The sequence below is a fragment of the Leucoraja erinacea genome, chromosome 6 (genome assembly GCF_028641065.1).
Source record: "Leucoraja erinacea ecotype New England chromosome 6, Leri_hhj_1, whole genome shotgun sequence".
NCBI lineage: Eukaryota > Metazoa > Chordata > Chondrichthyes > Rajiformes > Rajidae > Leucoraja > Leucoraja erinaceus.
In genome coordinates, this window is record NC_073382.1 from 48,026,938 (window position 1) to 48,051,530 (window position 24,593).

Sequence of the window (24,593 nt, forward strand, 5' to 3'; positions counted from 1 at the left end):
GAGTAAGACACAAAGGCTGGAATAATTCAGCAGGTCAGGCAGCATCTGTGGAAGGAATGGATAGGCGACATTTTAGATCAGGACTTTTTTTCAAACTCGGCAACTCAGTCTGAAGAAGAGTCCCGATCTGAAATGTCACCAATCCATTCCTTCAGATGCTGCCTGATCTGCTAACTTCAGCTATTTGTTTTATACTTTGAGAAATGTATCTATTGTAATGATATTGTTTATTATTGTTTTGAAAGAATGTTGCAGCTAATGTCTCCAAAGCAGTGGGATACATAGTGACACTATTGGAAGCATTTCCCTTAAACGTGAGATGATCAGACTCACAATTAGCTTTCTTTACTTGTAACTCCTACAACAAAAATAAATATCATAGTTTTGAAGATAAGAACTTGAAATGGCAGTGTAATGATTCAGCACAGTTGTTATATCATTTTACTATTTGATTATTTTTGTCAGCCAACAGCTGTTGTGCAGGTTGGTTAGTTGTAATATTCACATTGCATGCAGCTTGGGTGAAGTAATCTCCCACTAGTTGACAGCCATGATTGCCAAATGGCCTATTGTTGGCTAGGGAAGGTGTGACCTCAAGCGGGAAACGATGTGGAGAACTGTGGAACTGGTTTAAACAACGGGTGGAGGAAGTGGGGCAAGGGAGGAGTGGGAAGGTGAGTGTAAGTAGAATTTACTTAAAATGAGACAATTCAAAACGTCCATACCATTGGGTTGTAAGCTACCCAAGCAAAATATGAGGTGTTGTTCCTTCAGTTTGCACGTGGCCTCACTCTGGCAATGGAGGAGGCCCAGGACAGAAAGGTCAGTATGGGAAAGAAGATAGACACACACAGTGCTGGAGTAACTCAGTGGGCCAGGGAGCATCTCTGGAGATAAAGGATGGGTGACGTTTCGGGTCAGAACCCTTCTTCAGACTGGGGAATGGGAAGGGGAGTTGAAATGGTTGGCAACTGGGAGATCTCGTAGGCTTTGGTGGACCAAGCATAGGTGTTCAGTCTGCCACGACTAGAATGTTGGATTTAAAATGCTCACACTTCAGTGATCATGCTAGCATTGGCATGAGAGGTCTAGAGGTTATTCTTTTAATTGAAAGAATCCTCAACATATCATGATTTCTGCTCTGTGTTTTCCAGCAGAGGTCAGTAGACTGTCGGAAGGAGCACAAAAGGCAGTAAGAGGGTCCTGAGTTGAAACATCACCCATCCTTTTCCCCAGAGATGCTGCCTGACCCGCTGAGTTACTCCAACACTTTGTGTCAATCTTTGGTATAAACCAGCATCTGCAGATTCTTTCTACACAAAAGGCAAAAGTGGCCCTTTGAATGCGAACACAAGGAACTGCAGATGTTGGTTTACAAAAAAAGACACAAAGTGCTGGAGTAACTCAGCAGGTCAAGAAGCACCTTTGAAGAACATGGAAGAACAAACGGCTGTGGTAGAGAGAGAAGAGGTATGAAATGTGAAATCTATGTCCCTTCAGAGAAGGGATAGAGATGGAAGGGGAAAGGGGATGTGGATTTGTGGGAGAAATGGGTGTGTACCCAAGTGTGACACAGGGAAGCGAGATAAAAGGTGGAGGGGGATAGTATTTGTTGGAGAATTCAAATTTCATGCAGTTGCCTCTAATTCAGATAAGTGTGGAGACAGTGTGGAACCAGTGTAGGAAGGAACTGCTGGTTTATACTGAAGATATAACTCAGCACGTCAGGCAGCATTTCTGGAGTAAAGGTATAAGTGATTCTGGTTGATACCCTTTTTTAAAATCGTCACCTATTCCTTTTCTTCAGAGATACTGTCTGACCCGCTGGGTTACTCCAGCATTTTGTCTGACTTCATCGTGGAAACAGACCATTCAACCCACAGAGCCCGCGCCGACCAGTGATCACCTGTACATTAGTTCTATCCTACACACTGGGGATAATCTATAGAAGCCAATTAAACAATTGCATTTATTAACTTACTTAGCACACAGACAAATCGTTTAACTGTGCCTCTGTACAAGTGACGATGGTAAACATAATCCCAAATGGTGGCGGGGGGGGGGGGGATGGATAGGCCTTAGGGAATATCCAGGATAAGGTAAAACCAGGGTTGCCTTGGAGACGAGTCACGGAGACTAATTAAAATGGCAGGCAAGAGGAAGCTCAGGTCATGCACATGGACTAACCATTGATGTTTTAGAGAGCAAATCAGTATTTGCTTCCTCCAGTGTAGTGGAGGAGACTACATTATCTATCCACGTTCACAGAGGGGGTGGCACACCGGCGCAGCAGTGGAGTTGCTATCTTACAGCGCCAGAGACCCCGGGTTTGATCCTGACTGTGGGTGCTGTCTATACGAATTTTGTACGTTCTCCTTGTGACCCCGTGAGCTTTCTCCTGGTGCTCCAGTTCCCTACCACATTCTAAATACATGCAGGTTAATTGGCTTCGGTAAAATTGTAAATTGTCCCTCGTGTGTGTGTGTGTAGAATAGTGTTATTGTAGGCAGTGATCACTGTTTAGCACAGACCCAGTGGGCTGAAGGGCCTGTTTATGCACTGCATCTCTAAACTAAACTAGATATGTAAGCAGTACTCTGTAAAACGTAGTACTCTGTAGTTTCTTAAAGCTATCTTTTTATCTTTGTGTCCCAGTTCTGATGAAGGGTCTTCAACCTGAAATGTTCTCAATTTCTCTGACATGCTGAACGTTTCCAGCATCTTTTCCAGCTAGATATTTCGTCCATAAATCATTTACAAATGTACTTTCTAAGTCCTTGCTCCTTGGTCTTTGCCCCAACAATCATAATAGTTTTGAATCCTTTCAACTGATTAACTATTCCATGTGCCAACTTTTAATGCTTTGTCTGAGCAAAGGCCTCAGCCCCTCATTCCACTTTTGCTGCCTTGATTCTAGTTTACTATCCAGAAACTGCTGAAATGTTGTGCAAAAAAGTCAAATTGCTGCAGGAACTCAGCAGGACAGTTTAGTTTAGTTTAGTTTATTGTCACGTGTACTGACGTACAGTGAAAGGCTTTTGTTGCTTACTAACCAGTCAATGGATAAACTATACATGATTACAATCAAGCCGTCCATAGTGTACAGAATCAGGATAAAAGGAATAACATTTAGTGCAAGATCAAGTCCAGTAAGTCTGATTAAAGATAATCTGAGGGCCTTAATTGAGGTAGATAGTAGCTCAATACTGCTCTCTAGTTGTTGATAGCAAGGTTCAGTTGCCTGATAACAGTTGGGAAGAAACTGTCTCTGAATCTGGAGCTGTGCGTTTTCATACATTTGTACCTCTTGCCTCATGGGAGAGGGGAGAAGAGGGAGTTGCCGGAGCAAGACTGGTTCTTGATTAAGCCGAGGCACCATGAAGTGTAAATGGAGTCAATGGAAGGGAGGTTGGGTTGTGTGATGGTCTGGGCTGCGCCACAAATTTATGTAATTTCTTGTGGTCTTGGATGGAACTGATCCCAAACCATTCTGTGATGCATCCTGATAAAAGTCTATGGAACTTTCTATGGCTCGTCTGCAGAAGTCTGTGATAGTTGTTGGGGACATCCAAGTTTCCTAAGCCTTCTATGGATGTAGAGGCATGTCCGTTCTTGGCCATTGCTTCAATATGGCAGGTCCAAGACAAGTTGCTGGTGCATTTACTCTCGGCAACTTGCAGCTTTCAACCATCTCTACTTTGGTGCCATCAATGTAAACCGTGGGCAGGGGCCGCGGAGCTTTTTTGAAAGTGGGGGGGGGGGGGGGGGGAGCGATCACTGATCACCGGCCTTGTGTGTGTATATTTGCCCCGCCCTCACCCAGCGTGCCGCATGAGTATTTGCAGCCAACAAGTGTGTAACCAGCCTTCGCCGCCCCGCGCGGCTGCGGAGGTCTCCTAACGTCTCGCCTCAAAAGAAAAACAAACGTTTGAGTGAATGAATTGCTGCTTTCATGCAGTGGAAATTGCTTTTAAAACATGGGGGGGGGGGGGTCACAATGAGGCCTGACATCTAGGAGGGGGGTCGGCAACCTACATCTCACAGGCTGGATCTGCTCCGCCATGTGATCGTGGCTGATCTATCTTTCTTGACTAGTACAGGTGTCAGAGGTTATGGGAAGAAGGCAAGAAACATAGAAACATAGAAAATAGGTGCAGGAGTAGGCCATTCGGCCCTTCGAGCCTGCACTGCCATTTGATATGATCATGGCTGATCATCCAACTCAGTATCCCATCCCTGCCTTCTCTCCATAGCCCCTGATCCCTTTAGCCACAAGGGCCACATCTAACTCCCTCTTAAATATAGCCAATGAACTGGCCTCAACTACCTTCTGTGGCAGAGAATTCCACAGATTCACCACTCTCTGTGTGAAAAATGATTTCCTCATCTCGGTCCTAAAAGTCTTCCCTCTTATCCTTAAACTGTGACCCCTAGTTCTGGACTTCCCCAACATCGGGAATAATCTTCCTGCATCTAGCCTGTCCAACCCCTTAAGAATTTTGTAAGTTTCTATAAGATCCCCCCTCAGTCTTCTGAATTCCAACATGTACAAGCCGAGTCTATCCAGTCTTTCTTCATATGAAAGTCCTGACATCCCAGGAGTCAGTCTGGTGAACCTTCTCTGTACTCCCGCTATGGCAAGAATGTCATTCCTCAGATTAGGAGACCAAAACTGTACGCAATACTCCAGGTGTGGTCTCACCAAGACCCTTTACAACTGCAGTAGAACCTCCCTGCTCTTATACTCAAATCCTTTTGCTATGAATGCTAACATACCATTTGCTTTCTTCACTGCCTGCTGCACCTGCATTCCTACTTTCAATGACTGGTGTACCATGATGCCCAGGTCTCGTTGCATCTCCCCTTTTCCTAATCGGCCACCATTCAGATAATAGTCTACTTTCCTGTTTTTGCCACCAAAGTGGATAACCTCACATTTATCTACATTATACTGCATCTGCCATGCCTTTTCCCACTCACCCAACCTATCCAAGTCACCTTGCAGCCTCCTAGCATCCTCCTCACAGCTAACACTGCCCCCCAGCTTCGTGTCATCCGCAAACTTGGAGATGTTGCATTCAATTCCCTCATCCAGATCATTAATATATATTGTAACTAGCTGGGATCCCAGCACTGAGCTTTGCGGTACCCCACTAGTCACTGCCTGCCATTCTGAAAAAGACCCGTTTACTCCTAGTCTTTGCTTCCTGTCTGCCAGCCAGTTCTCTATCCACATCAATACTGAACCCCCAATACCATGTGCTTTAAGTTTGTATGCTAATCTCTTATGTGGGACCTTGTCGAAAGCCTTCTGAAAGTCCAGATAAAACACATCCACTGGTTCTCCCTTATCCACTCTGCTAGTTTCATCCTCGAAAAATTCTATACGATTCGTCAGACATGATTTACCTTTCATAAATCCATGCTGACTTTGTCCAATGAATTCACCACGTTCCAAATGTGCTGCTATCCCATCTTTAATAACTGATTCTAGCAGTTTCCCCACTACCGATCTTAGACTAACTGGTCTGTAATTCCCTGTTTTCTCTCTCCCTCCTTTTTTTAAAGAGTGGGGTTACATTAGCTACCAAGAGAATGGGGTTAGGAGGGAGAGATAAATCAGCCATGATTGAATGGTGGAATAGTTGATGGGCCGAATGACCTAATTCTACTCCAATTCCTTATGACCTTATCTTTCATTCTCAACCCCATTCTCGTATCTTCTCCCCTGTAATCTTTGACACCCTTACTAATCAAGAACTTTTCAGTCTCAACTTTAAAAATACGCAATGATTTGGCCTCCACAGCCATCTGCAGCAATGAATTCCACAGATTTACCACCGACTAAAGAAATTCCTCCTCTTCCTCAAGCAGCATGACCTGCTGACTTTCTCCAGTAGTTTGTAGATGACCATTCACCCCTCATTTGGATCTGATAAATATTTTTTGCAAATCTTCATATATTGCCATCTTAACCTACACCAAATTTCCAAGTAACATCAATAAATGAAAAAATAATTCTGCAGTTATAACCTTTAAAAATTAAAGTCATTGGTTAGTTCTTTAGTTCTGCGGTCTGCACTGAAATTCTCTTATTGTCTTTAGATTTGTGATAACAACACTCTGATTGTGAGCATCTGAATCCAGGATGCAGGTCTGGGTGCTTCTCGTGCCAATGGCACTGGTGAATGGTGAGGTGACCAGAATGGAGTCGTGTAGAGCTGGACATCCTGGAATTCCAGGAAATCCCGGCCATAACGGCATTCCCGGAAGAGATGGGCGGGACGGCTCCAAGGGTGATAAAGGAGACACAGGTAGAGTTATCAACGGTGCTTTATAGTCACGTGCAAAGGCGCAGTGACATTATTTTTTTACCAGCAGTCCAGTAGAGTATTGCCATAGCTAAGCACATCTCCAATTAGCAAAGTATACAGAGATAGTCCACTGAGACCCCGTGCAAGCGGCACCAGGTTTTGGCGCTATTTTCAAAGTCCAGTCACCGCTCTAGTTGTTGTGAGTGGTGTCCGATTCAGGCAAGCTCCAGACGTGCCCCAGACGTGCTCCAGACATGCCCCAGGCTGCTGTTGGCCTTCAGCCATCACCTTCCCTTGGATGTCCCTCTCCTCACCCCGGGGGCTCCTCCCGCAGCCAACCTCAAGGGCCCAGTAGGGCAAACCCCAGTTCCCTCTTCTACCGGCCTCACTCCTCACCCATCCTCATCACCGGCTCCATCCTCCCGGTCTCTGGTTTTTGGGGAAGAGCAGAGCCAGCTCGGCAGCTATCCCCATACACTGTGGCCCGGAGAGTCTTAGTACAAGCAGGGGCCGGCTCGGGGGCTTCCCGCCAACAAGCCACGGCCCGCTGGGAGCTCCTACCTCAACATAGCGTTTTATTTATTGTGTGGTTAGATACAATAGACAATAGGTGCAGGAGTAGGAGTGCAAGAGTGGTGAATCTCTGGAACTCTCTGCCACAGAGGGTAGTTGAGGCCAGTTCATTGGCTATATTTAAGAGGGAGTTAGATGTGGCCCTTGTGGCTAAGGGGATCAGGGGGTATGGAGAGAAGGCAGGTACGGGATATTGAGTTGGATGATCAGCCATGATCATATTGAATGGCGGTGCAGGCTCGAAAGGCCGAATGGCCTACTGCTGCACCTATTTTCTATGATGTGGGCTGATGCTGCACCTAATTTCTATGTTTCTATGAGTAGGCCATTCGGCCCTTCGAGCCAGCACCACCATTCAATGTGATCATGGCTGATCATCCCCAATCAGTACCCCTTTCCTGCCTTCTCCCCACATCCCCTGACTCCGCTATTTTTAAGAGCCCTATCTAGCTCTCTCTTGAAAACATCCAGAGAACTGGCCTCCACCGCCCTCCGAGGCAGAGAATTCCACAGACTCACCACTCTCTGTGAGAAAAAGTGTTTCCTCGTCTCTGTTCTAAATGGCTTACCCCTTATTCTTAAACAGTGGCCCCTGGTTCTGGACTCCCCCAACATCAGGAACATGTTGTAACACTGTAACAACTGTTGCTTGCAAGATGACAATAAAGGTTGATTGATTGATTGATTGATTGATTGGTTTCCTGCCTCTAGCGTGTCCAAGCCCTTAACAATCTTATTTGTTTCAATGAGATACCCTCTCATCCTTCTAAACTCCAGAGTGTACAAGCCCAGCTGCTCCATTCTCTCAGCATGAGATTTTCACTATTCCTTTATAAATAACCTTTCATATCTAAATCCTCATGAAAGGGCAGGATTACTGGGGTCATGGATTGTGAGGAAATGCTGTCAAAGTATACTGGGGGTTATAGATCTCATTACAGAAATGGACAGAAACATGGCAGATGGGGTCTAGCATAGCAAGTGTGAGGTGCTGCACTGGGAGGTCGAATGTAAGAGGAAAATATACAGTTGACAGCATAACCCTGAACAGCATTGGTGCAAATAGGGATCTCGGGGACCAAATCCATACTCCCTGCAAGCGGGAACACAAATAGACAGAGTGGTGAACAAGACGTACGGTCTGTCATGGGTCAGGGCATTGAGTCGAAACAACATGAAGTCCATGCTCATGCAGGCTGCATAGAATTCTACATCTTTTAACTTGTATAAAGAGATTGTAGTAAAATAATTCTCACAGACTTCTTTAAATAGGTGAGGTTGGGAAATTTGGACCCAGAGGACCCGAGGGATCTAAAGGCGAACCTGCAACACCAGGTAAGAGGCATTTTCCATTCAATTGCTCACCGGGTCTGCCTGTGTTTCTAAAGTCCGGGCAGGTGGCTTAGTTTTTTAAGTTTTAGAGATACAACATGGAAACAGGCCCTTCGGCCCATCGAGTTCATGTGGACTAGTGATCACTCCGTACACCGGCACTATCGTGTACACTTAGGGACAATATACAGAAGCCAATTAACCTACAAACCTGCACGTCTTTGGAATGTTGGAGGAATCCGGAGCACCTGGAGAAAACCCACACGGTCACAGGGAGAACATGCAAACTACGTACAGACAGCATCCAAAGTCGGGATCGAACCCGGGTCACCGGTGCTGTAAGGCAGCAACCCTGCTGCTACCCCACTGTGCCTTGTTAAACTGAATGTATTCTTATGAACGCACCACCACTGTTTGAATTGAAATCTCGCCAGCACGTTAATAACAGCCTTGATTCATAAATGTTTGGCTTTTCCCGTTTGAGAGGGAATAGAACAATTTAAATATTGTCCCTACAATATCGTGCTATAGAAACTAATCTAAACTGAAGCCAAACAAACACATTAAAATATATATGTAGGAAGGAACTACTGATGCTGGTTTACACCGAAGATAGATACAAAATACTGGAGTACCTCAGTGGGTCAGGCAGCATCTCTAGAGAAAAGAAATGGGTGATGTTTCGGGTTTAGACCCGAAATGTCATCTATTCTTTTCCTCCAGAGATACTCTCTGACCCATTGAGGTACTCCAGCATTTTATGTCCACATTCAAATATATATATATTTTTTTCTGATTAAAGCCTAGACTATAAAACCTGGATTATTTATCATTGTTACTTTTTTGCATATCTTTCATTCATTGTTCTTTATCTCTCTACATCATCATCACCTTGTTTCCCTTTTTCCCGACTAATCTGAAGGTCTCGACCCGAAACGTCACCCATTCCTTCTCTCCAAAGATGCTGCCTGTCCCACTGAGTTATTCCAGCTTTCTGCATCCATCCGTTCTAAACCAGCATCTGCAGTTCCTTCCTACACAAGCCGTGTAAACGAATGACCTGTCAGAGTATGTCTATAAACAGCAAGAGTGGTATCCAGCAGGAAAGATAATCAAGAACAGTAACTCTAAATGATTTTGCCCCTTCTCTTAACAGATTGATTGAGAGAAAAACAAACATGGATTTTCTGTTTTCTTATTTCACAAAGCATTTAGAACTGCAGTCTGAAGAATGGTCCTAACCCGAAATGTCACCCATCCTTTTTCTCCAGGAATGCTGCCTGACCCGCTGAGTCACTCCAACACTTTGCAACAGCATCTGCAGTTCCTCCCTACACGCAGAACAGTACAACACAGGACCAGGCCCTTTGGCGCACAATGTCTGGGCCGAACATGGAAAGATAAACTAATTGCCTGCACATGATCCATATTCCTCCATTTCCTGCATATCCATGTGCCTCTCGAAAAGCCTCTCAAATGGCACTATTGTATCTGCTTCCACCACCACCCCTGGCAGCGTGTTCCAGGCACCCACCACCCTCTGTGTAAAACAAACTTGCTGCACACATCTCCTTTAAACTTTGCGAATCTTACCTTAAAGTAGATAGACACAAAATACTGGAGTAACTCAGCGGGTCAGGCAGCATCTCTGGTGAAAAGGAATAGGTGATGTTTTGGGCAGAACTCTTCTTCAGACTGAAAGATAGAGGAAGGTGGGGTGGGATGGGAGAAAGCTGTACCTTAATGCTGTACCCCCTGGTTTTTGACATTTCCACACTGGGAAAAAGATTTTGATTGTTTGTTCAACCTATGCCACTCATAATTTTCCGAACCTGTATTATGTCTCCTCTTGGCCTCCGAAGTTCCACAGTAAACAAGGCACGTTTGGCCAACCTCTCCTTATAGGTAATACCCTCTGATCCAGGCAACAACTTTGTGAATTTCCTCTGCACCCTTTGCAAAGTTTCCACATCCTTCCTGTAATGGAGTGATAAAAACTGCACACAATACTCCAAATGTGGCTTAACCAAAGTCCTCAAAAGTTGTAACATGCTTTCCTGCATCTTATACTCAATGCCCCAACAGAATGAAAAATTGATTGGACAAATACAGCATGAAAACAGGTCCTTTGTCCCACCGAATCCACACTGACCATTGATTACTAGTTCTATGCTATCCCACATTCTCACCCACTCCTTAGAAGCTCGGGGCAATTTACATAGGCCACTTAATTTACAAACCCACAGGTCTTTGGGATGTGGTGGAAATCCGGAGCACCCGGAGGAACCAGGGAGAATGTGCAAACTCCACACAGACAGCACTCAAGGTCAGGATCGAACCCGGGTCACTGGCGCTGGGAGGCAGCAGCTCTACCAGTGTGACGCCCCGTGTATCACAGGGGTCCAATTGTGTTTATACACTGTGCATCAATATTTCTTCACCAATTAGTCTGAAAATGGTTCTAACGTGAAATGTCACTAATCCATGTTCTCCAGCGAGTCTGCCTGACCCACTGAGTTACTCCAACACTTTGCGTTCTTTTGTGTAAACCAGCATCTGGAGTTCCTTGTTTCTTCTTGTGATTTCAGGCCCCCCTGGTGCAGCAGGTACAAAAGGAAGACGAGGGGAACAAGGTACTAAAGGAATACCAGGCAAAATGGGACCAAAGGGAATTCCTGGACCATTCGGACACAAGGGCCAAAAGGGAGAAGTAGCACTGCAAGGGGAGCAGGGTGTCAAAGGAGACTCAGGACCGCTAGGTCCAAAAGGGGAGAAGGGAGCTGTGGGACTTCAGGGAAAGATTGGACCACCTGGTGCCAGGGGACCTCCAGGTTTCCCAGGCGTAAGAGGAAACCTAGGTGCCGACGGTCCATCAGGGCTTCCCGGGATTCAGGGTATAAAGGGAGGCAGAGGGGATCGTGGGGAGAAAGGGAACACTGGAGAGAATGCAGTGATACGGAACAGTGCTTTTAGCGTAGGGTTGACGGAAGTATCCAAGATGCCTCGTTCGGGTGCCCCAATTAAATTTGAAAAGATCTTGTACAACAGCCAACGTCACTATGACCCCACCACTGGGAGATTTACATGTCAGCTCCCGGGGGTTTATTACTTTGTCTACCACATCACTGTCTACGTCAAACATATGAGGGTGGCCTTGTACAAAAACGGTGTTCAGACCCTCAATACCTTTGATAGTTACCAGAATAGTGAGGACCAAGCCTCCGGAGGTACTCTGTTGCAGCTGCAACATGGGGACCAGGTGTGGCTTCAAGTAATTGGTGGCGATTCGTTCAATGGGCTGTATGCAGATCCCAATGATGACACCGTCTTTACAGGCTTTCTGCTGTTTACTGAGTGAAGTGGTTCACATAATCATAGTCATACAGCACGGAAACAGGCCCCTCGGCCCAACATGCCCATGCTGACCAAATGCCCCATCTACACTAGTCCCACCTGCCCTCACTTTGCCTATATCCCTCTATACCTGCATATCCCTCTATATCTACTGATTAGTTAGCACGCAACAACAAAAAAGTTCACTGTACCTTGATACACATGACTATAAATTAAACTAACCTACCTTTCCTATCCATGGTCCTGTTTCATTGAAGATACACTTGTTTTTTTTAAGTAGAGCATAGAATTTCGAAGAGTACAGCACAAGAACAGGTCTGGCTTGAAGAAAGGTCCCGATCCAAAACGTCACCTATCCATGTTCTGCAAAGATGCTGCTGGAACCACTGAGTATGGGTATATGGAATGAGTTGCCAGAGGAGTTAGTTAGTTGGGATATTGCCTCCAGCAACTCCATGGTCTGCTGCAGGAGAGGGACGTCGGTTCGGGGGCTGAGCCGGTCGAGGGCGACGGAGGAGGCTCTGTAGCAGCCTGTGGTTTACCTGGATCGGGAGCAAACCAGTACATCGAGCACATGGACCCGAGTTTGGACTTTTTGTAAATGGCACAAAATTACGGCGACTCGTGCCTGCATGATTGATGCAAAAAGAATTTCACATGTGACAATAAAGCACCATTGCAGCCACTCAGACACAAAGGTGAATGGGACCGGTTTAGAAGGATATGGTCCACCAAATGGGGGTAAATGGAACTAGCTTAGATGACACATCTTGGTTGGCCTGTAATAAACAACATTTAAAATGTTTGTCATTCTATCTTGACGGGTCTTATCAATGCAACTATTTTTCTAACATTTCAAAGTCCTATCCAATTATTTTACATATTAAAGAACAGTTTATCTTAAGCATGCTGCGAACCTTCATGAGAATAATCTGACTTGCTTCTCTTGACCCTTCTGTCACAGTAGATTATTGACCACTATTTCAGACTATGCTGTACACATGGGTAATAATTACAAAGGTTTTCCATCTCAATGACATCACAAACAATCACATCGGAAACAAGTTGAGCTTAGCATCTGTTTTAGTTGTAATATTTGTAATAAGTAATTTTTTTAACTTTAAAATAATTATATTATTTTAAATCTTTTAACTGTTTTACTAGTTCCATTAAAACAGGGCAAGAATCTATTCTCCTCTCTTTCTCTAGCACTACAAAAATTTAATCAAAACAACCACAGTATTAAAAAGATTTATTATCTAAATGGTGGCCGATTGGGAAAGGGGGAGATGCAGCGAGACCTGGGTGTCATGGTACACCAGTCATTGAAGGTAGGCATGCAGGTGCAGCAGGCAGTAAAGAAAGCGAATGGTATGTTAGCTTTCATTGCAAAAGGATTTGAGTATAGGAGCAAGGAGGTTCTACTGCAGTTGTACAGGGTCTTGGTGAGACCACACCTGGAGTATTGCGTACAGTTTTGGTCTCCAAATCTGAGGAAGGACATTATTGCCATAGAGGGAGTGCAGAGACGGTTCACCAGACTGATTCCTGGGATGTCAGGACTGTCTTATGAAGAAAGACTGGATAGACTTGGTTTATACTCTCTAGAATTTAGGAGATTGAGAGGGGATCTTATAGAAACTTACAAAATTCTTAAGGGGTTGGACAGGCTAGATGCAGGAAGATTGTTCCCGATGTTAGGGAAGTCCAGGACAAGGGGTCACAGCTTAAGGATAAGGGGGAAATCCTTTAAAACTGAGATGAGAAGAACTTTTTTCACACAGAGAGTGGTGAATCTCTGGAACTCTCTGCCACAGAGGGTAGTTGAGGCCAGTTCATTGGCTATATTTAAGAGGGAGTTAGATGTGGCCCTTGTGGCTAAGGGGATCAGGGGGTATGGAGAGAAGGCAGGTACGGGATACTGAGTTGGATGATCAGCGATGATCATATTGAATGGCGGTGCAGGCTCGAAGGGCCGAATGGCCTACTCCTGCACCTAATTTCTATGTTTCTATGTTTCTATTTGTTTTTGATGTCTAAGAAAATTGGCACATTTTACAAATATACAATAGTAAAACATTGGTCAAATAGCACATGTGGGCAATTGAAGGGCTGTAAACAGTGCACAGTGAGAAATGCTCCCTATTCCCCCACCCCCCCCACCCCCCAAATGATAGAAAAACCATGAAGATATTCCAGGGTGAATATGGTCTACCATCTGGCTTCTAAGTAGGGTAGAAAGATAGAGGAGCTGACAAACAGGGTATCACAAATACCACGACACAGCACAGTGTACCATACTGCACCATACCACAGTGTACAGTACCACCCTGCATCACAGTGTACTACACCACATCACAATGTACCATACTGCAACATACCACAGCGCACTGTACCACCCTGCACTGTAGTGAACTACACTGCTCCATACCGCAACACACTACATTATTACTGCATTGTATGTGTATTGTATACTGCACTGTACAATAGCACCTCATACATACCACACTACTGCACCGTACCCCACTGAACAACAGCACACTGCATCACACCGTACAGCACTGTATGGCACTGTACCACCCTGTACAACAGCACACTGTACCTCAACATACCGCACTGCACTACACTGCTCTGTACCATACAGCACCACACAGTACCACATCATACCGCTGTGTACCACATAGCTCCTTACCACAGCACACTGTGCTGGCCTCCATGCTCTGGTTGACCACTTTAAACATTTAAAAACATTTTTATAATGCAATAAGCTTTTATTCAAAACAAACCAAAATACAGATTTTACTTCGGAGTCACGTGAGTGACTACGTGAATACCCCGTCCAGCACGCATGCGCCACATGAGCGTTCATGCAGTGCAACAGCGACGAACGGGAGTACGGGCGCTCCCGCTACAAGCTTGAAAGAACGGACCGTTAGGTAAGTACTTACCCACAGGTTCGAATTGACAAACTTTGTTCTTCTTTGTGCACCAGATTGAAAGCTGGAAAGAGCAAAGCAGCACAGGGAAAAACTGCCCCCGTTCGACTCCAGGAAAGGAGCGTTCCGTCAGTGGGGGAGGGGGGCGAGAGGTGGCACCTGGACCACACGCTGCGGTCCACAGACACGGGTACCGAGCCGAGCCCAGTCCGCTAGTGCTGCCTGACCAACAGCAGCGGACTGGAGGCAAATCAAGACTCAGACCGGCCGGTAATCCCTGCATACTCCGACAAGGAGACTCGCCGCGACAACGACAGAGGCAGCCGCCTGAGCAAAGTTGGCGACCAATCACAGTGGGCTGGAGACAGACACACGGAAGATGGACAGGCCGGCTCATTCAGCAGAGCCGGCGCTGCAAACTACTGCCCGAGAGCGAGAACGTGTCTGTTTTTCAAGCCTTAGGGAAAGATCATGGAGTAAAAACTCCAGCGAGACTTGCCTCGGGAGCTGGGGCAAGCTCGCCAAGGGAGCACAAACACTCCCGCTCCAGTGGACTAACAGCACTGGCCATCGCATCTCCCTCATCAGAGGGGATCGTTGGCGACCAGGGCTGGGCTGGTCAAGTAGAGGGGTCACGGGCTGAACAACATCGGGAGTATGCTTGAGGTACAGGGCCAGGAAGAGTTGCTGGGTGTGAGATACCGCTACGTGGCTACACCACGAGCGAGATGGCCGTTACAGCCTAATCTGGCGGCCAGCTTACTACCTGTCCTTTAAAACCTCTCCAAGACAGGTAGTCATGAGGCGTTGGACTTTATCACGCCTCCCCAAAATTGCATTTGCTCAAAGTGCCTACCATTACTGGGGGTACATTGAACAGGGCATTTAAAACCCAAACTTAAAATTGCAATATTGATACCCCTGGTGTCGGCTATCATTTTGCATGCTCATTCCAGAGGGGCAGGGTAGAATGGCAAAACACCCTGACCCTACTGTACAACACAGTATGTGATCCGCAACCTCTGGAAGGAAGTCATAAAACCTGCCCTCAACCTAAAAAATTCACAGGACTGTGAGAATTCCAACCTCAGAACCACAGATCCTGCTATCTGGCAAAGTTACCAAATCAAGCCTAAAAACTGGACGAAGTGTCCAAGATATTCGGCCTCATGAGGACCTGGAATGAGCAAACCACACAAAACCAGACAGCAGTACCTCCATGCATCCACCAGTAGGCATCTTCTTCATGGTACTGGTGAAAACTCAGGGCCCGCATGCCATCCCCGCAGGTCTTTCAGGACAGGGCCCAGAGCGGCCCCATGGAAAATGCACCCCCCCCCCAACAACACCACCCTGACAGACAAGGAACCAGAAACCAAAGGATGAACACCACCAAAACAACAGTGGAGGTAGGTGAGTCTGGTTTCCACCATCACATTAAGGTGGGGGAATTCTGCTAACATGGGGGGGGGGGGGAAAACTACACCAGTTAATTAACCTATCACACTTGGTAGTTATATACCGAAAAGTATTCAAGGATAAGTTGAATTTAAGGAAAATTACCACCAATTCAGCATGCACCGCAAAGGGGGTTCACCCTCTCACTAAAAAGAGAACATGAGGGACAAGCTGAACTGGAGAAGTTACATACAAAGGGATCATAAAGAAGTCTAAATATAAACCTTTGGAATTCATGTTAAATTTACTAAAACCAAATAAAATGGTGAATGTCGCACCATCATTGACTTAACCACATTGAATACTTTTGTCAGGTATACACACGTTAATGGGAAACGTTTGCAACTGCCAAACAATGGATTCCTAGGATACTTTATGGTAAGCATCGAATAATAGATGCATACTGTTCAAATGCCCATCCATAAGATCATCGAAGATACCTAAAAAGTTACCTGGATGAGGTAACAATGGCAGCACAAATTATAGATTAATGGGCTAATATGAGCCAAAACTGTTTCTAAGAAATTTAAATCAGCCCTGACACTTAAGGAACGTGTTGCCATGGCATATCTCGATGATATTAACAAATAGACAAAACCATGGAGTTAGCTAATTCAGCAGCATTAGCTACTAAAAACAAATTAAATGGTAACAACCAAGCGACCATTCAACTAAGTGGCAAGACTAATTGGGAACAGTAGCAGCATTATCAGCTACTCAACTTGGACCTCTGCATTAGAGCAAAGGTGCTAGTGGTTAATCAACATACAGGTCACTTTGACTGATCCATGAAATTGCATTTTATCAGATCTATAATGATGGAAAGAGAACATTGGCGTAGTACCAGTTCCATCATTTGTCAATAACCCATATCCAGAACAGGTGGCAGATGGACTAATCTAGAATCATCACTACCACAGACACTGCACATAAAATCTAGTTGGAAATGTTGGGTGCGTTCTATGGGTTAACAAGCATATTGTTCAAAAATGCACCATTTTGCATGTTCATTTACAATTTGACATATCACAATGGTGGCCTATACTAACCACATGGGCGGGATAAAATCGATATCTTATGACAATTTGATCAATACAATCTGGTAATGGTGTGTCAACAAACATATTTTTCTATCAGCAACTTACCTACTAGGTAAGCTAAATACTGTGGCAGACATGTTAAACCCCAAAGTATTTGCTGAAATTACAAAGCAATATGGAACACTAGATATCGATTTCTTTGCATTTCGACTTAATCACCACGTACTGATATATGTCGCTTGGGAGCCAGACCTTGAGGCGGCAGCAATAGATACATTTCCTCTGAACTGGGGGGAGGGGGGGGGGAACTAATGACTATGTTTTTCCCCTTTTTCTGCCTCATCGGTTAAGTACTACGCAAAATACAGATGAACTTTACTTCTAACGTTGGTAGTACCAACTGGTCTACACAGCCATGGTTCCCAGTGGTCCTTGACAGTGGTCATTGAAACCCATGACCATTTCCAGCAGCCAGTTTCACTGATCCACCCTGTATCAGAAGAAAATCACCCCTGCAATGACATAATAAGCACTATGTTGCAAATTCCAAAAAGACCTTCTGATGAACCTGGGACTGTCAAATAGGACCATGGACACAACGACAACATCTCACCAACTTCCATATCTCTCCAGTATAAGAAAGTGGGAACATACTGCTCAAGAACAGAAACCTACTATCAACCACCATATCTATGTATCAGAGTTCCTGGCCAACCTTCACCACAATGAAGGTCTGAACTGTAGCACTATCATATGCACTAGAAATGCACTGTCAGTCTATCTAAGGCAGACACCAAGGGGAACAGGCCATAGGACCTCGTCCACTGGTGGCCAAATTAAGAGAGGTACCTTCTATTCAAAACCCTAGACCTAGATATATCAAGATCTGGGATGTCAACGTTGTCCTGACTTATCTAGGGATGGCCACCAGCCAGATCCTTACTCTGAAGACAGCTACCCTGTATACGGCCATGCTGATGACTTAGACTCAGCGTAGGGTCCAGGCCTTATAGAACAGAATGCAATTTATTGTCATTCAAACCAAGGTTTGAACAAAATATCATTTCTACAGTTTTTTACATTACAAAACAATCCAAGACCCACAGACCCACTCAGACTGGACAACATGGTCATAACATCAGACCAAATAACATTCATCATTCAGGAGCTGGTAAAACAGAGTAAACCAGGAACTTCAGGACGTATTATGGAATTCCGGGCGTACCCACCTGACCACCGTTATGTGTCATGACTCACCTTCTACAATATCAACACAACCTATAATTCCCGAGGGAGACGACAAGCGACGATGGGTCAGTCACTAGTAAGCCACTAGGTCAGGGTACCAAGCCAAACCATCTCTAGATGGCTCAAACAGGTATTGGGAGCTGCTGGAGTGGATACCGATATTACACATCTCACCCCACCAGAGCAGCATCCATGTCGGCGGCTAAACAGTATGAATGTGCCATTGGACCTACCCTGATAACAGCAGGATGGTCCATGGAAATAATGTTTTAACATTCTACAACTAGCCATTATAAAACCTGTTTCAATTGCAGAGAGAATTTTAGACGCTGCAAAAAATATATAATTTAAGCCCGGGGGAGCGTTAATTTCTTTGTTATTATTGTCAAATAATACCATTGTTGTTTTGCAAACAGATTCATGTATGATTACAATAACATACTTCCTCCCTTGGATGACCGGCAGTGAGTGAAGTATGGACTGTTACACGGTTTGAAATCACAGAGCTTTAAAATCTTCACGTAGTCACTCACGTGACTCCAAAGTAAAATAGTAAGATTAAACGAGAACTTACCAGTTCGAAGTTTGATCTGTATTTTATGAGGAGTTACGATGAGGGATTACGTGCCCTCCGCTCCCACCCTAAATTATAGAGATCAACTGGTAACTTAGTTCTCCTTATCTTTACTATGTTTATTTCAATTACTGTGTTGTTTCTGCGATTCCACACCGCTGCTTTGAAGTATGTCGCGCATGCGTGCTGGACGGGGTCTTCACGTAATCCCTCTTCGTAACTCCTCATAAAATACAGATCAAACTTCGAACTGGTAAGTTCTCGTTTAATCTTACTAGTAGTCACACGATCAAAGGTTGCCCATATTGGCAGTGTACAAAGTTATCAAATTAAACGATCGCCAACTTTATCAATAATACACTCAACCTCCTTCGGTGACCAGCGTTCATGGAAGACCTCCAGAGTCCCCGTGGACACCGAGTATTCCTTCTCCAGGGACACGCGAGCACGGGCGTAGGCAGCCGACTCTGGTGAGACCATCGACTCCTGGACCCGCGAATGGCCATCTTGGCCAGGCCCAGGAGCAAGTTGACAGAGTCCCCGTGGTTGGAGCATCGATCCCAGGCACTTGCCACCCATGTGATCAAAGATCAGGAGTGTGGGGCTAAAGTGCAGCCAAAACTTGAGGAGTAGCCCCTTCAGATAGACGAACAGGGACTGCAAACTCTCACCCTCCATACACACTTGGAACACGGGCTCTTTCTCTCAGCAGAAGTGATGGTTGGCTGACAAGTCCGTGAACCGACTTAAATATCTGTTGGACGACACAGCTCTGTGCAACACTCTCCATCCCAGGTCCCAGATACAAAGGGGGATGACTCCCTGATAGAGAGACCGCCACTGTTGACCGCTCCCGCCGTCAGGTGGTGACACCGACCGCCAGGGCGTGTCCGGACGGAAGGCGAGGAAGTGTAGAGTGTGCAGGGGCAGCCTGTACAGTACGCGTCCCTTTGTGGCATGGAACGGCACGCTGGACATCTCGGAGCGGTGGCTCATGTTGCCTGGGGCCGGCTTGGTTGACCACCTTGGTCCCATCAGCCACCTTTGCTGGGATCATCCAGAGGAAGTTGGTCGACTTCTTCTGGGGCAACGGAAAGCACTGCAGTGGTCCTGAGCGTCACGATCGAGGAGGGCGGTCAGTCGCTGGTGTGCATTCACACCCAGCTGGCGGCTCTCCACCTCAGGACCCTGCAGAGATACCCGTACTCTGAGCATCTTCCCAAGTGGCACGTGTGGTGGGCATTAGCTGTGCCCTCCTGCAGAGGATGCCCGACCTCTACCGGGATCTGCTGAGAGTCTGGAACTTGGTTGCTGCCGACCGGCCTTGTCCCGTCCCACTGGGTGTCGGCGAAGCTCGAACGTGTGGAGTACTTGCGGTTAAGCAAACCCCCCCCCAGCCGGAAGTACTCGTCGTACCCAGGCTCCATAATCCTTCCCGGGAGCCGGTCCCAAACATGAGCCGCCTTTCCTCGACACCCTTCATCCCCCTCCGAGACGCAGGGCGGAGTGTCCTGCACGGGCTCCTCCTCCACCCCCTGCACTTCCTCGCCCTGGTCCACTGTCCGGACACAAAGTGCCTTCATCGCGAGGGGACCCCCCCGGTGGGATTCTCCCCCTCTACATTGGGGACCTGGGGTGGAGGGTATTGCACCGAGGAGTTCCCTACAACCTGCTTCTCTCGCGGTTCACAGACTCGCCAGCTGCCTGCCACTTCTGCGGGCTGGAAGAGTCTGTGTAGCATGTGTATTTGGAGTGCGAGAGGCTGCAGCCACTGTTCCAATATCTAAAGGGACTGCTCCTCTTCTTCTGGATGTACTTCACACCTACCGTCCTTATCTTTGGACACCCAGTGCGTAGGGGAGAGGATAGGGCCAAAGAGGTCCTGGTTGGGTTGCTCCTGGGGCTGGCCAAGCTGGCCATCCGCGAGTCACATCGCCAGGCAGAAGAGGGCTCTGCCCGAGCCGGCTGCCTGACCCTTTTCCGTGGTTATGTCCGCAGCAGGGTGGCTTTAGAGAGGGGCTACGCGCTGTCCACGAGCTACATGGGGGATTTCCGGGACCGATGGGCACCGCGGGGGGAGGAGTGTATCCTCAATAAGGATTGTAACATAGTTGTTTGAAAATGTAGTCGATTATTTGGTGATTTTGTACTATGGTGGTGGGCATGTTACCACGGTCATGTTTTGTATCATAATTAAATAAATTACTTTTGATACACAACCCCCCCCAAAAAACCCCAGCACACTGTGCCACACTACTGCAAGAGACATTGGATGGGTCAAGGGAAAGGTAGAGTGTGCAGTTACATCAAGGATTTCACTCTCAGAAGTAGGTTCTGTCTCACATTTTATTTAATATCCTTGTCAATGGTTGGAACAAAAAAGAAATTAAAAACAGAATGATGGGTCGAGGGAGAAGAGAAACAAAGAACACAGTCGTCAAGGGATAAAATTCATAAGAGTGCAATTAAACCAAAAAAAACACAGAGCCATCGATTTTCAATGACTAAAAGGTTTTCATGGGCAAATGTTACAGTGCAGTCTTACCCCCAGGACAAAGTAAAACATCAGTCCCTCCTCCCACCAGCTTCAGCTTTCTGTGACATTAGCTAAAAATCAATTGGAAAATTCACAGGCGTCATCTTCTTAACTGTACAGACACACACACACACAATGTGGTCACAGAGCTAAACACACAGACAAACGCATGCACATGCACAAATACCTTTACACACACCAACACAAAAACACACACACAACCATCTACGCACACCTACAAGTACCTACACAGGCACATCTATCTGACACACACACACCTACATGCACCTACACACAAGAAAATCCTGCTAAGATGCCACTGAAATCCTTTACAAGAAAATAAGTGCATTAATAAACTGTGCTGTTTACACTTGGTGCCCACTTCATACAATCTGGTTGGGCTGTTGCTGGCTGCCTCCTCCTTCAGTCTGGTATCTTTTTTATTTTTTGTTATGTTTAAAGTATGTTCTTTCGGTTTATTTTGTGTTTTATGTGGGGGGAAGAGGGTAGGGTAAGGGGGAAACTGTCCTTCAGTCACTTCCTGGCGAGGATGCGAGAATTATCCGAGTCGTGCCCTCGCCCCCCCGCCTCGCGGCCTTCCAACTGGATTGTCACGGCCTTTCCTAAAGGGGCTTCAGCAGCAGCGGTGCAGCGCTGGATACATTGCGGAGTGGGCGATGCCTCACCTGGGATCGCCGTTTGGAGCTCCAGAGTGTTGGGCCTGTTGCATCGACATCGCGGAACTGTGGTTCACGGAGCTCCTAACGCGGGCGGCGCTGACTAACATCGCGGAGTCCTGGGACCTGTTGTCGGGGGTCACCAGCGTGAATCTCCGCCCAGTGTGGACTTTGGGAGCCGCGGACTCCGGTGGGAGGTGGCCGATTTAACGTCGGGGTTCCATCGTTCCCGGCGAGAGGGCCTGAACATCGGGCCGCCCGTAGCGGCAACTGCAGGGGGCTCGGGAGGCCACGACCATGGGTGAACATTAGGGAACATCGGCGAGGAGGTTGACTGGACTTTGGTTCCTACCCTCACAGTGGGGAACTTTGGTGCTGCTGTGGGGATGTTTGTGTTGTGGACTACTATGTTCTGTGTTTTGTGTATTTTTTACTTGTATGACTGTAAGGAAAATAGTATTTCGTTGTCTCTTAATTGAAGACAATGACAGTAAATTGAATCCAAATCCAAATCATGCAATTCACACTGCCTGCTGCATACTGTGGTCATTCTTCTCAATTCAGCAAGTTTCCTTCATATGCAAAGCTTTGTAAGTTTGAGTGTGTTCACTGTAGTTCATATCTTTGGAAAAGAGAACAAACAATATTGAGTTCACTGTTCAAACACCCTATCAGGTCATAACACATGTACCACAACCCAAAAGATGTGCTGGGACACTATTTGGCTTCTGTAAGGTACTCGGTAGAGTATTGAATTGATCGATTGAAAGACGCAACATGGAAATGGAGTATTGTGTGCAGTTTTGGTCCCCAAATTTGAGGAAGGACATTCTTGCTATTGAGGGAGTGCAGCGTAGGTTTGGAAGATTAATTCCCGGGATGGCGGGACTGTCATATGCTGAGTGAATGGAGCAGCTGAGCTTGTATACTCTGGAGTTTAGGATGAGAGGCTATCTTATTGAGACATATAAGATTATTAAGGGTTTTGACACGCTAGAGGCAGGAAACATGTTCCCGATGTTGATGGAGTCCTAGTTGAGAGCTAGATAGGGCTCTTAAAGATAGCGGAGTCAGGGAGATGGCAGGAATGGGGTACTAATTGGGGATGATCAGCCATGTTCACATTGAATGGCGGTGCTGGTTCGAAGGGCCGATTGGCCTACTCCTGCATCTATTGACTATTGTCTCTTTGGCCCACCAAATCCACACCGACCATCGATCTTCCGTTCACATTGGTTCTATGTTAACCCAATTTTCCCATCCAATTCCTACACACTGCACAACTTACAGGTGACAATTAACCTACAAACCCACACATCTTCATAATGTGGTAGGAAACTGGAGCAGCAGGAGGAAACCCACACAGTCACAGGGAGAAGGTGTAAATCCACACAGACAAACCCGGGTCTCTGGCTGTGTGAGGCAGTGGTTCTATCAGCTACACCACTGGGACATTGATGAGCTTAAGGGCCTGTCCCACTTACGCGTGCTTGGCTCGCAAATTACGTGACCTTGTGGTCACTCGAGGCGTATGGGCACCGTATGGCCATGTGGGGCCGGTCCCACTTAGAAGCGCGGAGTGGTATGCAGTTTTATAACCATATAACAATTACAGCACGGAAATAGGCCATCTCGACCCTTCTAGTCCGTGCCGAACACGTATTCTCCCCTAGTCCCATACACCTGCGCTCAGACCATAACCCTCCATTCCTTTCCCGTCCATATAACTATCCAATTTATTTTTAAATGATAAAAACGAACCTGCCTCCACCACCTTCACTGGAAGCTCATTCCACACAGCCATCACTCTCTGAGTAAAGAAGTTCCCCCTCATGTTACCCCTAAACTTCAGTCCTTTAATTCTCAAGTCATGTCCCCTTGTTTGAATCTTCCCTACTCTCAGTGGGAAAAAGCTTACCCAGGCAACATTCTAGTAAATCACGTTGACATCCTTCCAACTCTGTCTATCCCTCTCATCAATGTACAATTTTAACATTACATCCCAACTTCTATACTCAATGCTCTGATTTATAAAGGCCAGCACACCAAAAGCTTTCTTCACCACCCTATCTACATGAGATTCCACTTTCAGGGAACTGTGCACAGTTATTCCCAGATCCCTCTGTTCACCTGCATTCTTCAATTCCCTACCATTTACCATGTACGTCCTATTTTGAATTGTCCTGCCAAGATGTAGCATTAAACTCCATCTGCCATCTTTCAGCCCACTCTTCCAACTGGCATAAATCTCTCTGTAGACTTTGAAAATCTATTTCATTATCCACAACCCCACCTATCTTAGTATCATCTGCATACTTACAAATCCTATTTACCACACCATCAACCAAATCATTAATGTACATGACAAACAACAGTGGACCCAACACAGATCCCTGTGGCACCCCACTAGTCACTGGCCTCCAACCTGACAAACAACCATCCACCATTACTCTCTGGCATCTCCCATTCATCCACTGTTGAATCCATCTTGCTACTCCACCATTAATACCCAACAATTGAACCTTCTTAACAAACCTTCCGTGAGGAACCT

General features: G+C 46.2%; 2 protein-coding genes across 3 annotated transcripts in view; one reads left to right on the top strand and one right to left on the bottom strand.

The window, feature by feature from the left end:
- Positions 1–24,593, bottom strand: part of LOC129698083 (anoctamin-7-like) — a 73,832-nt gene that overhangs the window by 5,613 nt on the left and 43,626 nt on the right. Inside the window, exon 21 of one of the 2 annotated variants that reach the window (XM_055636948.1) lies at positions 21,160–22,664. The exons of the other annotated variant lie outside the window; for it this stretch is intronic. The gene's annotated coding sequence lies outside the window, so the exon portion shown is untranslated. Of the gene's footprint in view, positions 1–21,159; positions 22,665–24,593 lie in introns of those variants that run through there. 2 annotated transcript variants of the gene reach the window in all.
- c1qtnf9 (C1q and TNF related 9) lies at positions 6,106–11,865 on the top strand. The gene is made up of 3 exons (XM_055636951.1): positions 6,106–6,314; positions 8,160–8,222; positions 10,808–11,865. The coding sequence occupies exons 1-3, from the start codon at positions 6,149–6,151 to the stop codon at positions 11,575–11,577; spliced, it is 999 nt and encodes a 332-aa protein (XP_055492926.1). The 5' UTR covers positions 6,106–6,148; the 3' UTR covers positions 11,578–11,865.